We start from the raw sequence: 20,508 nt of genomic DNA on the forward strand, positions 1-20,508 counted from the left end.
TATAATGTGGTTTGTTGCAAAGAGTTGCTGTTTATTTTAGCATGCACAACTTTACAATCGGCGCCCCATAGGCATTCATTCAGGTGAAGGGGCCAAAAGAAGCTCCTCCCACAGGTGCTACAGACATATGGTCTCTCAGACAGCGTTTAAGATTCTTTAAATGTTTGAAGGCTTTTCCTGTGTGGGTCACTTTGTGCCTCTTCAGGATGGAGAGCTGCGTGTAACTCTTCCCACGGGTCTAACAGCTGTACGGCATCTTCATGTGAATCAATAAACATGCTGGAGTTGAGACAAGAACTGCATTTTATTATTATTATTGTTGATCAGATCTTAGAAGTCTTTCCTGCTGGTTCAGGTTTTTCTCACAGCCTGGACATATGTGCGGTTTATCACCTCTCTTCATATGAATAATATCCACTGTTATCCAGGAACGTTTATTATTTATTTATTCAGTTTATTTCCGACATGGTTGCATTCACAGAAGTTTTGTTATTCTTTTTTTTCTTTTTTTTTTTGTACATGCTGAAAAAGGAGACGAGAGAAGCAGTTTGCCTATTATTATTATAGTCATCTTAAAGATGGAAATCCTGGTTTTAATCACTAATAAAATGAGTTAAAAGTGACCAGAAAAGGTGATGAATCTTAAAACCAACAGAAATTGGTTAAAATTTGCAAATTAGAGTGAATAAAAACAGACAGAAAAAGTGGTAAAAAAGGGTTCAAAGTGTAAATATTGGAGCAATTAGTTTAAACTGGTAAATAATGGGCATGACAAATAGTGAATGTGGTTAAATTAGCAACGATAAGCATGAAATATGGTTAAAAGTCACAACAATGGGTCATAATATGTGACATTATGGAAAAGTGGTGAAATGGTTTATAAGTGCTGAACATGTCTGGAAAGTGGAAAAAATGTGCTGAAAAGACATTGAAATGTGACGTAGAAGTGTCAGAAATGGGAGTAATTTAGCAAAAATACATGAAAAGGAGCAAAAATATGGCAAGAAAAAGTGATGAAAATATGTTTAAATATGGTGAGTTTGGTGGAGTTACAGAAACAGGATAAAAATGGCTCAAATATTCCTGGTTTCTTGAAGGCATCTTGCGACCCTCTCCCAATATCTCACAACCCTAAGGTTGAGAACTCCCTGACCCACTTTTAGATCCAGAACCACACGTTGAGAACCTCTGTTCTTAAATATTACAATGATCATCACCCAGTCAAGCTTTTAGGTGGATTTTTTAAAAATATATTTTTGATGAATTTGAAAGACAAATACTTCTTTTTTTCTGTTTGAGTACATGTGAGCAGTGTGATGGATTTTCAAAATAAGAGCGTTACGTTTCAGACTTTTCTACCAAAGTAAAAGTGATGAATGGAGGCCTGCTTTCCCTGACTGTCCCCCAGTGTTCTGGGCTCAGTGCCCAGTATGACCAGCAGTAGGACCAGTGCCACTGGTTCTGGGTGAGGGTGAGGGTGATAAAGCTCCCAGTGTTGGATGGAGAACTCTGAAGGAACACTCAGTCCAAAGATGCAGAAAAGACACGAGTTAAAGCTGTGGACCCTGGACTCAGTGGGACACGTGTGTAAGTCACCTTTAGCTTCTAGTCTCAGAACTAACCAATCATCCACGTCTATTCCCAGTGTGGAAATCATACTGTGTGTGTGTGTGTGTGTGTGTGTGTGTGTGCACGTTGAATGAACGGCGTGAGCTGATGGTCCTGAAAGAGTTCACACACACACACACACACACACACACACACAGTCCCATCGTCTTTGCTCATCTTGATCTTAACTCGTACCAGATGGTGTTACGGTTCCACTTGTGACTGAGTTATCTTGTGGCTGTTTTCTGAGTTAGTTAAAGTCTGCGTAAAGCAGAATTAAATGTGTGTTATGAGTTTGTCACACCACAGAAACATGTCACTGACCACTGAGCTAAATATGAAAGATGAAAAAAAAAAACATATGTATCAAATTATGTTTCAAAATCATGGAATCAAGCATTTCTCTCTGCTCTGAGACGCTGGGGGGGCGTGTCAGTTATAGAGGCGCTGGAACCACGCCCACGCGCGGGAAGGGCTCCGCCTCCTTGTGCTGTGTCTATGGGAGAGAGCAGTGTGGAAGTCATTGGTTTTCCAAAGTGTTTGGATCAGTGGAAAGGTCTGCCTACGGTAGTCTGCTCCGCCCTAGTCCGAATATGTGCATCTCTCCCGGGTAGAGTCAGAACTGCGCCCGCTAGAGGCGAAACACACAAACGAGGTGCAACAAAAGTGCTAATTTCATGGAAAATGTGGCACCACACAATGAAAAGAAAATGTACAATATCACCAAAAAAATACACAAAACAAGTCAAAAACACACTAAATGACCTCAAAAACGCACACACAGAACTCCATAAATAAGTCTTTTATTGCAAAAATATTATTTTGTCACATTTTTTTGTTAATTTTTAAAATTTACATTAAAAATTATTTTCATAATTATGACTTTATATCTCATAATTATGACTTACTTTCTCATAGTTATGACTTTCTATCTCGTAATTTGACATAATGGGAGAATATTTTTAATTTTGTTTCACTTCACTTCGACATTTTTCGGTTTTATCGTCGTCGCGGGTTTGTGACGTCATAAAGACACATGGCTCTTTTTTCTTTTCTTTTTTTTTTTTTTAAACACACATGGCTCGTGTTGTTGTGAGCAGCGAGCGGCACCGCTGATTGGCTGAGGGCGGAGCGGATTGTTAAAGGAACTGGAGGAGTGAGTGCTTCGGTTCTCATCATTTCACTGAGGAACACGCGCTGTGTCGGAGCTCATCCACAGGTCGAGGGTTCGGATCCCTCCGCTCAGCCATGCCAGACTATCGCGGTGAGTTTGGACTTTTGGTTTGTTTGACAGTTAAAGGATTTAGTTTAAGATGAAACTCCCGTTTGTTTTCCACACGTTCCCTAAAAGTGTTTTTAAGTAAAGGTGTTTAAAATAATAATAAGGAAAAGTCAGCGCGTGGTTGTGAAACAGGAACAGTCATGTGACCAACGTGTTTTCCTTCCTCATCAGGAAGTATCAGCATCAGCATCATGGGATTAAAACTCTCTAAAGTTTGACTTTTAAAACTAATCCTACACATGTTTGTACAAAACTCTTTTATGTAACAAATAATAACGTGATTTATTATCATCTTTAATAAAAATAAATGTGCTTTATTCTGTATTTAATTATCATTTCTAATGATACTGTAGCAACAACAAACATTTAAAAGTAAATAAAACATAATAACTCAATTAAAACGAAACGTATTGTTTACAAGAATAAACTTTTAACATTTCAATACAAATTAAAACCAGGATAGGATTTTGTTTATTCATTTATTGTTATATCTATTAATTTCTTCATTCTTTTTTATTTGTATTTATTCATTTGTAAATATTGTTTTTTATTTTGTAATCTAGTTATTTGTATTTATTTATGTTTATGTATTTATCATGCATTTATATTTATGTGTTTGTATGCATTTATCTATTTGTGTATTTCGTTATTTTTGTAGTGTTCATATTTAAAATTTTTACATCATATTATTGTATTTATTTGGATTTATCAATTACATATTTTGATGTTTATTTTTGCATGTATTTATTTATATTTATCTGTTCTGCATGCATTTATCTATTTGTCTAGGTCCTTATTTTTGTACTATTCCATTTTTTAAATTTTTATATCATATTTGATTATTTTTGTTAAATATATTTATTTATTAAGTGTTCCATTTATTCTAACCGTCGATGTCAATCGCTTTCATTGAGCGTGATGAGATCTCTGCGTGCGTGTGTGTGCGTGCGTGCGTGCGTGGGGCTCTCCTCCGTCCAGTGACGACCGTCCTTTGGCCCAGTTTCTCCGTCACAAAGCTTCACTTTGTCAGCGTCGGTGGATTGATGCAGCTGGGCCTCACTGGGCAGAGGAGGAAACGTTCATATGACCAGGAACAACATGTTCCTCCTCACCATCGTTAAAGTGTCCTTTCCTCTTCATCATCATCATCATTTTTTAACGTTTTAATTCTTGATGAAATCCAAACTACAGTCTTGTGTTGTTGTGGCTGGTCAGTGGAAGCAAAGGTGTGCGTGTGTGTGTGCGTGTGCTGCCACAATGGCTGTCATTCTTCAGCTCGCCGCGTGTCACGAGGACGATCTACAATCACACATTGTTCTTCCTCCAAACAGAGGACGGCGTTTGTCCGTCGATGTTTGACAGTGAAAACGTCCCCAAAAACATACACTGAGTTTATTATTAGAGACCACACATGGGCAGCTGGTGGCCCCCCAAAGTAAACGTACAAAATGACAGAAAAATACACAAAACCAAAGCAAGAATACATTAGAAAAAAAAATACTAAGAATTACAACATTGCAAGAAAAGAAAAAAAAAAAATAATACAGAAAATACTCCAAAAATACACAAAAATGATTAAAACGACAACAGTAACACACACAATTACTTCAAATAACACAAAATGAAAATACACAAAACGACTAAATAAAAAATGTACAAAATTACAGAAAACAACAACAAAAGTACACAAAAAGAAAGAAAAGAAAAACACAAAAAAGAATGACCCACAGCACCAACAAACAAGCAAAACCAGTTCATGAGATAAGGAAGAAAAATAACGACGCATGAAAATCAACACATGCCTCCCTCATTAAATTGTCCATATCTCAAAAAGTATTCATGCGATCAAACTAAAAATGTCAATGTTTTCGTGTCATTTTGTGTATTTTTGGCCATTTTGTGTATATTTGTTGTTATTTTGTATGTTTTCGTGTCATTTTGTGTATTTTTGGGGTCACTTTATGTATTTTCTATCGTTGTGTGCATTTTAAAGTCATCTTGAGTGGATTGTGTATTTCTTTTTGGTAATTTTTCTGTATTTTTGAGGTCAGTGCATGGGCCATTCGTTGAAATGACGTGGAATAACCCTTTAGTGAGTGAGAAATAACTTTATAATGATGCTACGTCATAATAAACCATAACATCTTAATGAAGAATCTGTTGAGTTTTCATCCTCAGTGCGGACGCTCAATGATGTCATTGTTGTGCAGTGTTTCCAGTGTGGCGGGGGACCGGGGTGGCCGGCGGCGGGGGCAACGGTGATGACGGCGGGTGGAGCGCGGCCTGGAGCCGCTGCCTGAGGTGGGAGCATGACGGTCCGGACCGGTCCAGGATCCCTGTGTTCGATTACCTGGCCTGGCTGGTTCTGAGCCGCCGAGTGTGTCAGCGAGGGAGGGGGGCCGTGGGCCTGTCTGCAGACATGCTGAGCATCAAACTGCCCCAACTCTTCCACAGCCACCAGATCCCCAAGGTGAGCACGCCACCACACGTTTGGAATAGGGTGAAAATAATGGGTCAACATGTGTGACATTAGGTGGAAAAGTGGAAGAAAGGTTTTGAAGTGCTGAACATGTCTTGAAAATGGAAAAATGTGAAGAATTGTCAGAAATGGGAGTAATTTAGCAAAAATGTGGCAAGAAAAAGTGGTTAAAATATAGTAAGATACAAAAACATTTAAAAATGATAGACTTTTCACTAAATCACAGCAAAAAATTTTTGTGCGTGCGTGCACAGGTGTTCAGGGAGGACAGCATCATCTCTGGCTACAGACGCCCTCACAGCTCAGCCTTAGACTGCGTCCTCAGCAGCTTCCAACTGACCAATGAGACGCTCAACATCTGGACACACTTCCTGCCAACATGGTGCGTAACGTTTTGTATTAAACATGTTTATTACAAGCAAATCATCTAAATGCTAAATAATAATAATTATAATAACAATGTTAATGATGAACAAAATACAGAAAAAGACACAAAAATCACTCTATTGTTTATATGTATGTAAGGAGAGGAACAGATCTAATCTTTATACATCTGTAACAGAGGACAGAAGGCGTGCAGGTTGCTGTGTGTGTGTTGACTTCCTGTTGTCCTGCAGGTACTTCCTGTGGCGTCTGTGCGCTCTCTGCTCCTCTATGAACGTGCTGAGCGACAGCTACACGTGGCCGTTGCTGATCTACATGCTGCTGATCTGTGTGTACCCGTTCACCTCCAGCTGTGCTCACACCTTCAGCAGTATGTCCCCAGAGTCACGACACGTCTGCTACTTCTTTGACTACGGAGCGCTCAGCCTCTACAGCCTCGGTAAGAACCGACCATGTGACCTACGCCTTGCTCCCAGTTTCCACCCAGTCCGTAACTGCTGTGGAACCACAACGCAGCTGATCGGTTTCCATTGTGTCGTACGACAGGACCAACGTGATTTATGAAACATTGGTATCTGACCAATCACAGCGCACCAATGATCAGGGCCAAGCCCGCGGGGCCAGGGGTGCTAGGAACCCTGTTGTTTTCACTTGTATTTTTATTATGTTTCCCCCGATAAAAGAGGTGCTGCAGGCTAAACCGTGCAAGGTAGGCGATGCCCTTTGGGGGGTAGGTCCAGACCCCCCGTGTATCTTGGATGCAATAACTCACATATGTCCGCCAGCAGGTGGCGCTATAACAAAGGTCAACACGTTTTGGCCCATAACTCCCACATCATTTGTTGCATATTTAAGAGCTTCATATCCAGATGTTCCCTGAATAGCACTGAATCACCTGGGCTAGGCCACGCCCATTTCTGCCAAAACTTTTGTCGGAGCAAAATCTCAAATACCGGAAAACCTACTTTTTAGAATTACTACTTGGTATTTTGTCTAGTCAGCGTGAAACTTGGCACGTAGAGTTTTCAGTTGGACGTGATCTAAAGTTGAGGAAATAATTTTTTTGGCTCAAAATATGCGTGAATATTTACTGAGTTAAGTTCTATAGCTAGCTTTAAAAAATGTACAACTGGTGCATATCTCTGTCAAAATAAATGTCAACACTAAATCTGAAATCTGAGATCCTTGCTCAAGTTTTTCTCATGGCCACCAGGGGGCGCTGCAAATATGAGAAGTTTATATCTCTTAAATGGCACGACCGATTTTCACCAAATTTGGTTGGTATGACCTTGCGTCGCTCCTGGGACCATTTCTCAAATTTAATTGCGATTGGTCAAAGTGGGTGTGGCTTATTACAACATAACATAAAAATAAACAAACTTTTATTTCAGCTGAATTATTATATTGAGGGCTGTGAAATTTACAGGGTACATATATAAGAGCACACAGATCACCCATAGCAAAAAATGCACCACTAGGTGGCGCTATAATGGGTGAAAACGTATTTTGGTTTGTAACTTTCACATTTTAAATCACATCTTCCAAAACTTCATATCCACCTGTTCACAGCAAATGGCACGTTGGCCTGTGTTCTGACGCTCGCCACGAGCCCGTCATCCTTCATGACGTACTTCCAAGGGCTCCACGAAACCTGGGGGCCGAGTCACGCAGGAAGGCTTGGCCCCCTTTCATAACTGCTTGCAGTTTTCGTTATATTTATTATTATTAAAACAACACAATCTTAAACAACTGTATTTCTATACTTTCACTTTGTGAATATAGTTAAAAACTAAAATGCAGTTAAAATAAATACATATCTGATCTCAAACATGATTGAAAACTATCAAAATAGGGTCACGATCTAAAAAAGGTTGTTAACCACTGCATTAAATACTGTTTCTTTCCACTTATTTACGAAGTTAGATTCTTTAAAATGTGTGTTATTACTCGTTCATTTCATCATTATGTTGTTGTTTTTTAAATAGTTTGCTATGCAAAATGTTGTAGTTGAACAAAGGGGGTACTAGGATTCAGAAATAAGAGAAAGGGGGTACATGAGCTAAAAAAAAGAATTTAAACACAAATTTGACATAAATTGTTCATTGAGAGATTAATAAAAAAGTGTGCATTGCATTACCAATTCCCTTATGTTGGAATTCTGAGGAAAAAAGTCAGAATTCTGATTTGAAGTCATAATTCTTGAGGAAAAAAGTTATTATACTATGATTTTCATGATCTGACCCAACTTAATAACTCAGTTCAACACAACAATTATTTTTATAAACATTTTGTTTATTCATTTGTTCTTTTATATTTTTTTTAATAAAGTTTCTTGCTGCGTTCAAAGGAGAAAAGACTATAAAGAGAGGAGAGAGGAACGTTTTAAATCATCATGGGGGGGGATAGAGATAAAGAGTCAAACATGAGGTTTATATTGTTCTAATGTTTGGTTTTCCTGGTAAACCACTGGTGGATTCTTTTCCATAGAGGTTTCTTTTTAGCGTGGCTGGAACGCTCTTGTTCTAATTCCACATCTTTGGCTTTCAGTTGGTTCTGTGTTGTGACCAGGGCGTTCTTCAGCATGGTCACCTTTTCTTTCACCTGCTCCTCCAGACTGCAGTAGGCCTGCTCCTTTGACTTCACCACTTCTGCTGTAGCGTCGCACCGGAAGTCCAAAATGTATTTTTTAGCTTTTTTTGTTTTAAAACACTTGTTTTGGGAGTCATATTATGTCATTGAAATACAGATATATATTGATTCTCTGCCCAAATAAAATAGGTACTGTATTTTTGGGACTATAAGGTGAACTTAAAATCCTTTCATTTTCTCAAAAATTGACAGTGCACCTTATAATCAGGTGAGCCTTATGTATGAAATTAATATGTCAAAATGTTTTAGTACAACTTTGGTAAACTATGAAGCTGCACTGCTTGATGGATTTTTGGCACATTAGGGCTACCATAGTCAGACGCCTCGTGGAGTGATATATACCTGTACTGTTCTGTTTTATGAATTATTTCACTTATTTCCCAACAATTGTGCCAACTGTTAAATTTAGCTGTTTCTTCTTCTACCCAAAAAATGTCCTCCTCATTTTTAAATCCCATAATCCAACATTGTATCAATTGTGAACCTTTAAAACAAACCTAGCTTATTTTTAAAGTGATTCCTACAACTGCCAGCAGGAGGAGCCCCAGTCAAGACCTTCTCCAGCTCTTTCACCTGTAATTCATTGTTACCATTTCATTCTTCCAGAGACATCATATATAAATGATCAAATATCAATGCAGAGACCCCAAAATAAGCTTTTTAACTCTATTTTTTTTTTTTTGAACAATGTTTTTATTGATTTTCAGTAGCAGCATATAAAACACATCAACACGCACCATACTAATTGTTCAATCAAGTGCAAGCTGGTCTTTCAGCGTATACACATACAAAAAAGTAACTAATAACAGAAAAAAAAATAAGTAAAATAAATAAGTAATACAAAAATAATAATAATAATAATAATAAGTCATCACACTCAATAACCATGCAGCAAAATATATTCTATTGTTGCCTTAGAAAGTCCATTAAGGGTGTCCACACCTCTTCAAATTCTTGTGCTTTGCCCCTAATTACATAGGTTAGCTTTTCTAATGTAACACACATTGCCATCTCTCTAATCCAGGATTGTGCAGAAGATACTTCAGTCTCTCTCCAAGACAGAGCCACCATCCTCCTGGCCTGCAGGAGGCCAAAGTTGATCAGAGTTTTACACTTGGAGTTAGAAGGAAAGTTATTTGGATATATCCCTAAGATACAAAGTTTTGCTAAGCAGGGTACCTGAATACCTGTGATTTTACTTAAAGTGTGGACAACCATTTTCCAAAAAGCTACCAACTTGGGACATTCCCATACACAATGAACTAAAGTACCTTTCTCAGTCAAACATTTTACACATGTATCTGGAATGCCAGGGGACCATTTACTAAGTTTCTCAGGAGTCATGTATGTCCTCATTAGCCACTTGAGTTGCAGTAGTTTCATTCGGGTATTAATGGTTTGTGATTGAGCTTTTAGACAAGCTGTCGCCCACTCAGTTTCTTCAATATCTTCCTTAATATCTAGGCTCCATGCCCTCCTTTTATCATGACTAGACTCCTTGTCGTATGAGACAAGTGCTGCATATATTATAGATATTTGCCGTTTCCCATGCATGTGTTTTAACACAATATCCTCGAGGTGGGACAGCGGTGGCTCGCATATAGCCTGGTGGTGCTTTGACGAGATGAAGTGCTTCAATTGTAAGTATTTAAAGAGGTGTTTTTTGGGCAGTGAGTGTTTAAAACAAAGTTCAATAAATGTTAGTAAAGTGCCCTGAACATACAAGTCTCCAATTTTTTGCACCCCCCTGTCGGCCCAAATCTGAAAGCCACCATCTGCCCTGCCAGGAGTAAACCGCGCATTACCCCAAATGGGTGAAAATTGAGAGATGGGGGGTGTATCACCAATATGTCTATGGGCTTTAAACCATATATCAATAGAGTTTTTAAGGAAAGGATTTGTTGTTGTTTTTTTTAAGATTTTAAAATCTGCTGAATATAGATATAGGTTTAATGGCAGCTTAGATATTGATGCCTGTTCAATATAAACCCATGCTGGAGGGGATTGTTTAACAAAATAAAACATAGTACTGCGTAGCTGAGCGGCCCAGTAATACCACTTTAAACTGGGCATTTGTAAACCGCCCCTATCATATGGCATATACAATAAGCTAAGTCTGAGTCTAGATTTTCTGTTGTTCCAGATGAATCTACAAAATACACGATTAATTTCTTTAAAAAAAGATTTTGGCAGTGGTAGGGGGAGCGATTGAAACAGGTATAAAAATTTTGGCAAGATAGTCATTTTAATTAAGTTGATCCGGCCAATCATTGATATTGGCATTGTTGTCCATTTTTCAAGCGATTCTCGTACCTCTCTCATCAACGGGTCATAATTTGCTTCAACAATTGTGTTAATTTGGGGAGTAATCCTAATTCCAAGATAGGTAAAGCCCTCAGTCGCACTAGAAAAGGGTGTACTTATAACTGGATTCATTCTTTCGTCTTTGTTCAAAAAGAGTATAGAAGATTTTGCATTATTAATACAGTATCCAGAAAACTGACCAAATTTATTAATTAGATGTAATAGTGTCTGGACACTGTTAGATAGGTTTGACAAAAAAAGGATTACGTCATCTGCATATAATGATATCTTATGTTCATGGTCTCCAATAGTTATACCTGACAAATTGGTCTCAGCTCTAATGGACATGGCTAGAGGCTCAATGGCCAAAATGAACAATAATGGGGAAAGGGGGCAGCCCTGACGGGTTGACCTCTCCAACACTATCGGGCTTGATAAATTATTATTTGTCATTACACGTGCTGTAGGGTTGGTATACAGTAATTCTATCCATTTCAGAAATTTTCCCCCAAGTCCATATCTTGGTAACAAATTGAACAAATAAGGCCACTCGATTCTATCAAACGCTTGTCTAGCATCTAGAGATAACAACGCTGTATCCCTGGTATTATTTTGGGAATTAATTATGTTGAGGACCCTTCTGATGTTATGAAAGCCATGACGACTCTGTACAAACCCGTTCTGATCGCTATGTACCAAAGAAGGGATGTGTGGGTCTAGCCTTTTAGCAAGAACTTTACACAGTATTTTTGTGTCAACTCCCAGGAGGCTAATAGGCCTGTATGAAGAGCAATTAGTTGGTATTTTCCCGGGTTTTAAAATAAGGATCATTGTAGCAAGTCTTAAGGTTGGTGGTAATGTGCCACTGTTAAATGACTCATTAAACATACTCAAAAGTGGGATCAGTAACTGCTTTTGGAAGGTTTTGTAAAACTCTACTGGCAGGCCATCAGGCCCCGGAGCTTTACCTGAGTTGATACTTTTAATGGCCTGCAGTAGCTCTTCCGTTGTTATGTCTTTACCCAGGTCCTCTTTAACCTCCTCTGTGACTGTATTGAACCGAAGATGATTAAGAAAGGTATCTCTATAAGCGGGAGTAGGGAAGCATTCCGACCTGTACAATGATTGATAAAATTCCTTAAATGCATTATTAATATCTTGAGGATCGTTCAGCATCTCTCCTGGTTGCGTAGTTATGCCATTAATTGCCCTTTCAGATTTTATTTTTTTTATTCTCCAAGCTAACAATTTGCCTGCCTTTTCTCCCTGATCGTAAAAGGCCTGGTTCAACCACAGTAAACTTTTTGCTGCTTTATCAGATGTTAATTTATTGTATTCCGTTCTTAAGGTTAGTAACCGTTTTTGTTTTTCAGGGTCCTCTTTGTTATTTATATCTATTTCCAGATATTTTATTTGTTTCTCTAATTTATTAATTTCTGCTGTTCGTTTCTTGTTTTGAGTGCTTGTGAAACTAATAATCTCCCCTCTAATATATGCCTTGAAGGCTTCCCATCTAATGCATGCGTTAGTTTGGTTAGTATTAATCTGAAAGTAAATATCAATCTTTTCTTCTACATACTTAACAAATTCCAGGTTTTGGAGCCATCTCACTTGCATACGCCAATAAGGGGGAGACTGCTGAAGCTTCTCCATATGTACAGACATGGAAATGGGGGAATGATCACTGATGACTATACAGTCATACCAACAATTCTGAATTTTAGATACCAGTTCTTGTGACACTAAAAAATAATCAATGCGAGATCTGGATTTATGTATCCCTGAGTAGCATGAATATTCTAATTTATCTGGGTTAAGTTTTCTCCAGATTTCTGCTAAATTTAAATCTGTGATATATTGTAAAATAATTTTTCTGGATTGTTTTTTATGGGGGTCAGATTTTGTAGAGCGGTCTACCAGCGGGTTTAAAGTGCAGTTGAAATCCCCACCGATAACATTTAGGCCATTCAATGAGGACAGGGTCAGAAAGAAATCTTCAAAAAATTTTGAATTGTCCTCATTAGGACCATATATGCTGATCAAATTCAGTGCGAGGGACAGGATCCTACCCTGGGCGATTACAAACCTTCCTTGGGGGTCCCTAATAGTATTAGTAAGTTGGAAAGGAATTGTTTTGTGGATGAGAATTAATACCCCCCGAGCGTAATTGTTATATGTAGCGTGTATGACTTGACCAGGCCACCTACGCTGTACTTTTTTAACTTCATTGGCCATAAGATGAATTTCCTGAAGGAAAATTATTTTGGAGTGCAGGTTTTTAAGTCTATTCATTACCTGCTTCAATTTAGTTAACTTATTAAGTCCCCTGACATTCCAGCTTGTAAATCTTAAATCAGACAGTTTTGAACCTTCCATGTTGCTTTATGTATATCATTTTGAGATCGATGACCATGTTGAGTGTGACAAAAAGTAAACGAGTAAAACAAGTTAAAATGATAAGAACTGAACCAGACATAAAAACACTTAACCATTGAAAAAACCCGCCCCCCTTCCCTTATTTAAACAAAACGGTATAAGGGCAAATACCAATCCACACTAATGAGGAGTGGTTTTACTGTAGGCACATCTCTCAGACAGCCCAAGTGCCCCGCATCCCCAACTCCGCATCCCAAACTGAGACTTCAAACACTTAAAGTCCTAGACTAATAGATATAAAGCATAATAATATTAACGCTTCTTGATTTAACAGCTTCAGTAACAAATAGAACAAGTATACAGGTCCACACCAGGTTCATAAAATAAGGTGTCCACCAAATATGGTAGTAGCATCTCTGCATATAATCAAAATAAATTATAAAGTGCAAAGGTATATAAATGTATCATAAGAAAGTCTATATCAAGCTAGTGCACCTGTGTTATTGTCCATATCAGTCCTGCTGTGATTACCTGCACTCCTGGCCATTTAAAGGTTTAAGAGTTTATGAGGAAGTCCTCAGCTTCTTCTGGTGTGGAGAAAAGAATTATTTTCCCATTGTGTAGAGCTCTCATCCTGCAAGGGCGTAGGGTGAATCCCCGAAAAGATCCAGCTTCGATGAACTTTTTCCGTACTGCGTTGAATGGGCTCCGCGCCTTCATGGTTTCCGCTGATAAATCTTGAGCAAAGAAGATCCTGTGACCATCATGAGTGAGCGAGCGTTGTTTGGATGAGTTGAAGACAAACTCACGGTCTTGAAATCGTAGGAAACGAATGATTACAGCTCTGTTCTGGTCCGGTCTTGGTCTTGCCAGGGTGCGGTGTGCTCTTTCCAATGTGAACGACCTGCCGGCGTCAAGCCCCAACCAGATCGGCAGCATGTGTTGGATGTAATCAGTCATGGGCTGGTTTTTTTCAGCGTTTTCGGGGAGCCCTACCAGTCTTAAGTTCTTTCTCCGAGCACGATTTTCTAGGTCCTCCGTTTTAGACTCCAAATAAGTGATGCGTTTAGCGGCGGCAGACTGCTCCGTTTTCACACTCTCCAGGCCATCTTCAGTGACCCCTATGCGGCCTTCGGCTTCCGTTAGCCGCCTAGCGTTAGCGGTAATATCTTGTTGAAGATCCATAAAACTTTTTTGCACGGCGTCGACCGAGCCATTCATCTCAGTTATGCGTCTCTCCACATTGTCAAGTTTTGTCCCAAAACCATCAAGAGTACTTATCTTGGTGTTGATCGCGGTGATAGTCGTACGGAGTGACTGCAGCTCACTTAGCACCGTAGCTAAGTCGATCCGTGAGCTGCTCTCGTCGTTAGCATCATCGGCTGCCGCAGTAGTCATAGTTGTAGTTTTGGGTCTCTGAGAACCACGAGATCTGGAGCTGCTCTCACAGTCTTTAAGCGTTGTTTGTTTAGACATCTTGTAGAACTAGTTAGAAGCGTTAATAACTAGGACTTTGTAAACTTTTAGCAGAGTTGCAGGGAGCACTCACACTAGGCTGCCATCTTGGTCCGTGGCTCCACAGCGCCCCCCAACTCTATTTTTAAGTAGGGCCCTATAAAATCACTTTTATTTTTTTTCCAAATTATGTTTTTTAGAATTATTTATAATTTTTTAATGAAAAAATTAGTTTTTAACTCCTGTGAGGAAACAAAATAAATACTAATAAATAAAAAAAAACCTCATAATTAAACAAAAATGTATGTCAACAATAAAGTACATACAATTAAAAGGTAAATATAAGTTGTAGTGACATGTATTATTCTGACTTTTCCTTTTTAATTATTTATATGTCATATAAAGATGTATTAGAACAGCATTAATCACCTGATTTCCTCTCAGGGATCAATGATTTACTGAATCTGATCAGGTTTATTGATTAAGTTCTGATCAACTGAGTTTAAATGAACCTCATTTAAATGATCTTCTGTGTAATGTAGAATATGACGTTGACTAGATGTTACACTTTGTTACTTTTGTTCCCCATAGTCAGGACTAAAGTAACACCATGTAATACACTGAAGTTAAAAAACTAAAGAAAACAAAACAATGTTCTGGATAATAAGCCATGCACTCTCTAAATAGAAAAAATATTACATTTTTCATTGTTTAATTTAAAGAAAATAAAAATAAATTAAGTCTAAACTTTGATTGTTTTCATTATTGTGTTTCATGAGTTAATTTTTTATGAATTCATTATTTCAACATGTATTTTACTGTAGATCTGATGAGATGTTGTTAGAATGTAACATTCTGATAACGTTGCTCCAACAGACTTTTATTTTGTAAACTTCCCACTGAAACGGTTGTACTTGAGGTAGCTAGCTGACTGTGAATGTGTAGCTACGAGACACAGACAAAAATGTGGAATAAAAAGAAGTCAAAGACAACATGGACTGAGTTATTCTTAGTTAATCAGACACAATAGTTCCAACACTGAGCAGGTGAAGATGATTAAAGCTACACCAAACACTGGTGGAGCTTCACAGACACTGCAAAGTTAACGTGCTCTGGAGGTTCTGTCGTTAGGAGTTAGTGATTATTTGTGTTGCTTTTTAGAGGGTGTTTGTGGTGATTTAGGCAGAGTTTAATGCAACCAGCACAGGAGGGGGGAGGGCGGTGCACCTAATAAGTGGTCCCCAGAAACATTTACCCATAAAAAAACCTCCTCTGCCCCACGGTGACGGTGTTTTATGCTGATTTATGTCCATTTGTCTGTGATTGTGGATTTTATAGGGTCCTATTTAAGCCACATATGCGTGACATGTCCACTTTAAAACAAGGATGTGAGAACTGGAAATTGTCAAATCTTTGTATCTTTCTCCATCTTTTGTTCCTTTGTGTTTCCTCGTTTTAGGATGTGGAGTTCTGTGATGCCCAGAGCCAGATGGAGAAGACTGTCATCAGCATCTATGTCATCATGCATGAAAGTGATGAAGAACAGGAAGCACCAGAAGATGTGGGCATCATCATCAAAGGTGTCACTGTGATGAAGGACCTCAGAGATGTTTCCACTGCCTTCTCTCTGCTGTTTGGTCTCATCTACGTGCTCAACCTCAACTACCCACCTGACCTTAAGTACACTTTTGAATTTTCTCACAAGGTTCTGAAGGAACTTGATAATAGAAAGCTTTCAAAGAAAGTGAAAAACCAACTTTTTGATGGACTTTTTGAGTGAGATGACCTAGAGCTGGTCTATGGCTATGTGAGCAATTGTCCTGAGGTCTGACGTGTTCAAAATGCACTTTTATGTAACATTATGATCCATATATTGTGTTTTAAGCATTTTAGAAAGGCTGTTCTTTGCCATATTCATTTACAGACATTTTTTTTTTCTAAATGTAGTTTGAACAATATTCTGATTTTCTGAAATTGAAAAATTTAATTTTTGCACTTGCACCTATTTTTAAAGAAGTTTGCAGTTTTAGCAAAAATGAGCACTTTTAAGTGTCTGCCTTATTTTAAACAGTAAAACTATCAGATTTGTGTCAAAGCTTATACCTGAACTAAGTCAACTATATATATTATATATATCTATATAATCTGGGTTAATACAGTGTTGGACTGTCATGAATAGTGACACTCAAAAATTAATTCACTTTCAGCCAAATCTGTGCCTTTTAATTAAAAACATTTCCCACCATTTCATTTAACATAATACTAGTGTATGTAGTCTCTTAATATCTAGTCAATGTAGTTGAGTTACTTTTACATAGTTGTGTTCTATAGACATCCCATAGTGAGACATCTCACTCATATTACTCCTAGAACCAGGGTTCTATACATAAGCTACAGTTTTCTTCCAGCCTTAACCTCTCACTGTCTCTTATAGGATGCTGTCACTCATTTTTGGGAGCCTGCCGTGGTTTCCTCTATGTAAGTACTGTATAACCACTGTCATAAGGAACCATCGAGTTAAAGATGTAAAATACTGGGACTTTGAATAAGAAATAATGAAGGACATACATTTTTATTGGGAGACTGAGGAAATATTTTGATATGCAGATACATTTTGATATAAATAATCAAATATTGCTGCATTTGGTCGGTCGTCTGCTCACAAATATGCTCAGTTTATTTGTTATAATATAACACAGAATTGCGTTTAGAGTTGCTGAGATATTTTTGCTAAATATCTGTCATCAATTTGAATTCAAAGCCAAGATTTTTGCACTTTATTTGTATTATTCTGTATGTGGATTGTTTCAAGATGGAAAGATGTGAAACAAATGTGATATTTCTACTTTTGAAGTACGGTGTTGAACTGCTGAAGTCAGCATCCAATAGGAACATTTCAAATTCCAAATAAAAAGACTGAGAGGGTGACTTCATAATTTATTTTTTTTCATCATCTAAAGCACGTTCAATCCCAATCACAAATGCATCTGCGTTGCTTTGCCTTAACGACAAAGTTTTATTTCACTCTTCATGTTCTCCACTTCACTCTTGGCCTGTTGGAGATCGTCTATTTTCTTCTCCAGCTCAGTGCTCGTCATCTTCTTCTTCCATTCTACAGTCATCTGAGACAAAACAGTATCCAAGATGATTTGGACCTCACACAGTGTGATCTCCATCTGTTCCATTCCACTGTCGGCCTGTTGGACAGCTTTCTTTAAACAGAGGATCTCCTTATCTTTCTTCTCCAATTCAATGCTTGTTGTCTTCTCCCATTCAGCTTGCATCTGAGACACATTGTCCTGATGGTGGTGGTTGAGCCTATGCACTTCATGCTCCATGTTCTCCACTCCACCTTCTGCCTGTTGGAGAGCTTTCTTTAAAGAGAGGATCTCCTCATCTTTCTTCTCAAGCTCAGTTCTCGTCTTCTTCTCCCATTCTGCTTCCATCTGACACACCATATCATCACGGACGCTTTTCAACTCACACACTTCGCTCTTCATGTTCTCCACTTCTCTCTTGGCCTGTTGGAGATCATCCATTAAAGAGAGGATCTCCTCATCTTTCTTATCCAGCTCAGTGCTTGACGTCGTCTTCTTCTTCTTTGTCCTCCTCCTTCTGTTTCTTCCCCTTCCGCTTGTGGCGGCGAGCACCTTCATTTCATTGTTCTCCTTCACCAGAAGCTCAGTTTTTTGTGTTTCTTTCTCCTTTTCCTCAATCAGAGTGAGATGTTGGTTGAGCCTACACACTTCACTCTTCATGTTCTCCACTTCACTCTTGGCCTGCTGGAGATCGTCTATTTTCTTCTCCAGCTCAGTGCTCGTCATCTTCTTCTGCCATTCTACAGTCATCTGAGACACAACAGTATCCAAGATGATTTGGACCTCACACAGTGTGATCTCTATCTGTTCCATTCCACTGTCGGCCTGTTGGACAGCTTTCTTAAAAGTGAGGATCTCCTTATCTTTCTTCCCCAATTCAGTGCTCATCTTCTGCTCCCATTCAGCTTGCATCTGAGACACAGTGTCCTGATGGTGGTGGTTGAGCCTATGCACTTCATGCTCCATGTTCTCCACTCCACTTTCTGCCTGTTGGAGAGCTTTCTTTAAAGAGCGGATTTCCTCATCTTTTCTCACGAGCTCGGTGCTCATCTTCTTCTCCCACGCTCTCATCTGAGACACAGTATCATTCAAGATGCTGTTGAACTCACATTGAATTTCTCTCAGTGAGCTGCTAGACCCGTTGTTCCTCTTTTCACTCTGACTGCAGACCCTCTGCCATCCAAGTCCATCTCCAACCACCTCATCCATGATCCTGATCTACTCTCCAAGAAGACTTCTATCAGTCCTTCGTGCAGTCAAGCAGAAAATTCAATACACACTCAATGTGTGCTGCTGGGTCCTTCCACAAGAATCTCTCCCTTTCCGTTAAATAAACTCAATGTGCTTTTATAAACTCAATGCAGTTTAACTTGTAATGAATGTCTCTGAGAACGATTATCAAAGTTACACTGAGCAGGCTCTGATGTTTTAGAACAGTTAGGACTCAAAGTACCTTTGATGTTTTAGAACACTTATTACTCAAAGTACCTTTGATGTTTTAGAACACTTATTACGCAAAGTACCTTTGATGTTTTAGAACACTTATTACTCAAAGTACAGAATGTTCCAAATGTTCCACATGAACAGGGGGATAAAAGAAGAGATTAATTAGGACCGTACCATTCTATTTATTCATGTCAAACAGAAAAAGCTTGCGGTATGTGTGTTAATGATAGCGCAACTGACTCAGTATGTCAGTTCTACATTCGTCATGTCTAGTTAAAAGCATGTTTCTTTATGCGCGTGTAACGTAGTGTTAGGATGGTTCATGTTTGAGCAGTAATTCATAGTGGTCAGTGTGTAGTGTTCAGTGTTGTGCTAGTTACTGAAAAAAGTAACTAGTTACCATTACTAGTTACTTCATTCACAAAGTAACTCAGTTACTATTTTGATTACTTACACAAAAAAGTAATGCGTTACTGGAAAAAGTAACTTTTGAGTTACTTAGAATTAAAGAATGTATTATTTATTTTGGGTAATTTGTGTCCATACAGCTTCATATTAGTGCTGTAATAATATAATAATCCACTGTTGATCAACTGCTATAAAACAGCCATAAATGATGTGCATATAAAACACAAAACAGCTTCTCCAAAATTAAAACAGTAATTTTTCAGCCTTAGCACAGTAATGTAATGTAAGCTGTACATATTCCAGGTGCACATTCTGCTGTTGAAAATGCTTATAAAAATAAATGTGGAAAAACTAATTCACAGAATTTTTCTCAGCTACACAATGCTAAACATATTAGGAAAAAAGAAAAAAAAAACATAGGCTAATGAGCTGCTGTTAGCAGTGACTCAGCAGTCGCGACAGGCTGCATATTTACAACAACATACCGTGCAATAGTTTGGCTGACCTGTTCCTGGATAACAGTCACAGTCCGTTAAAATCCAGCCGCAGCGTTAGCTTAGCTTCACTGATGCATCTTTTGGAGACAAAAATAATCAGTGTATTTCCACTCTGAGAAGCTTGTCCTGCTCTCGCATTGACTCACCATGATTGGCGCACGTGATGTAAACACAAACACACTGACAATGCTTCTTCTTCTACTGTTTTATTGTGTTTGGCACGGCATACCGCAAAAATATGTAGCGCCACTGTAAACAGGAAGTACACTGCTGCTAGCAAAGTAACGAACAAACGCACCATATTGTAATGATAACGGCGTTATTTCTTTAGAAAAATATTGCGTTACAGTACTAGTTACTGTCAAAAGTGATGTTGGGGCAGTAACGCGTTACCGCCCAACACTGGTAGTGTTGTTACTCAGGCTGCTATTCAGTTAAGCTAATAAAATGAGGCCGAGCTAACGTGGGCTATTTTTCTTTAAAATAGGTACAATTTTAAAGCTTTCTATTATGTCATGCCAT

General features: G+C 38.4%; 1 protein-coding gene across 4 annotated transcripts; it reads left to right on the forward strand.

Annotated features, from left to right (window-relative positions):
* The first annotated feature begins 1,451 nt into the window (after window positions 1-1,451).
* On the forward strand, window positions 1,452-17,465 carry LOC114458910 (membrane progestin receptor delta-like). Of its 4 annotated transcripts, none has more exons than XM_028441289.1 (5): window positions 1,452-1,587; window positions 5,101-5,360; window positions 5,624-5,751; window positions 5,987-6,192; window positions 15,997-17,465. In XM_028441289.1, exons 1-5 carry the CDS (start codon window positions 1,500-1,502, stop codon window positions 16,011-16,013), a joined length of 699 nt encoding a protein of 232 aa, XP_028297090.1. In that variant the 5' UTR covers window positions 1,452-1,499; the 3' UTR covers window positions 16,014-17,465. The 4 variants fall into 4 exon arrangements, with proteins under 4 accessions (XP_028297090.1, XP_028297089.1, XP_028297091.1 ...); XM_028441288.1 differs by having other exon boundaries at window positions 16,071-17,465; XM_028441290.1 differs by lacking the exon at window positions 15,997-17,465 and adding an exon at window positions 8,301-8,417.
* Window positions 17,466-20,508: the final 3,043 nt, after the last annotated feature.

This window comes from Gouania willdenowi, unplaced genomic scaffold (genome assembly GCF_900634775.1).
Source record: "Gouania willdenowi unplaced genomic scaffold, fGouWil2.1 scaffold_211_arrow_ctg1, whole genome shotgun sequence".
Taxonomy (NCBI): Eukaryota; Metazoa; Chordata; class Actinopteri; order Blenniiformes; family Gobiesocidae; genus Gouania; species Gouania willdenowi.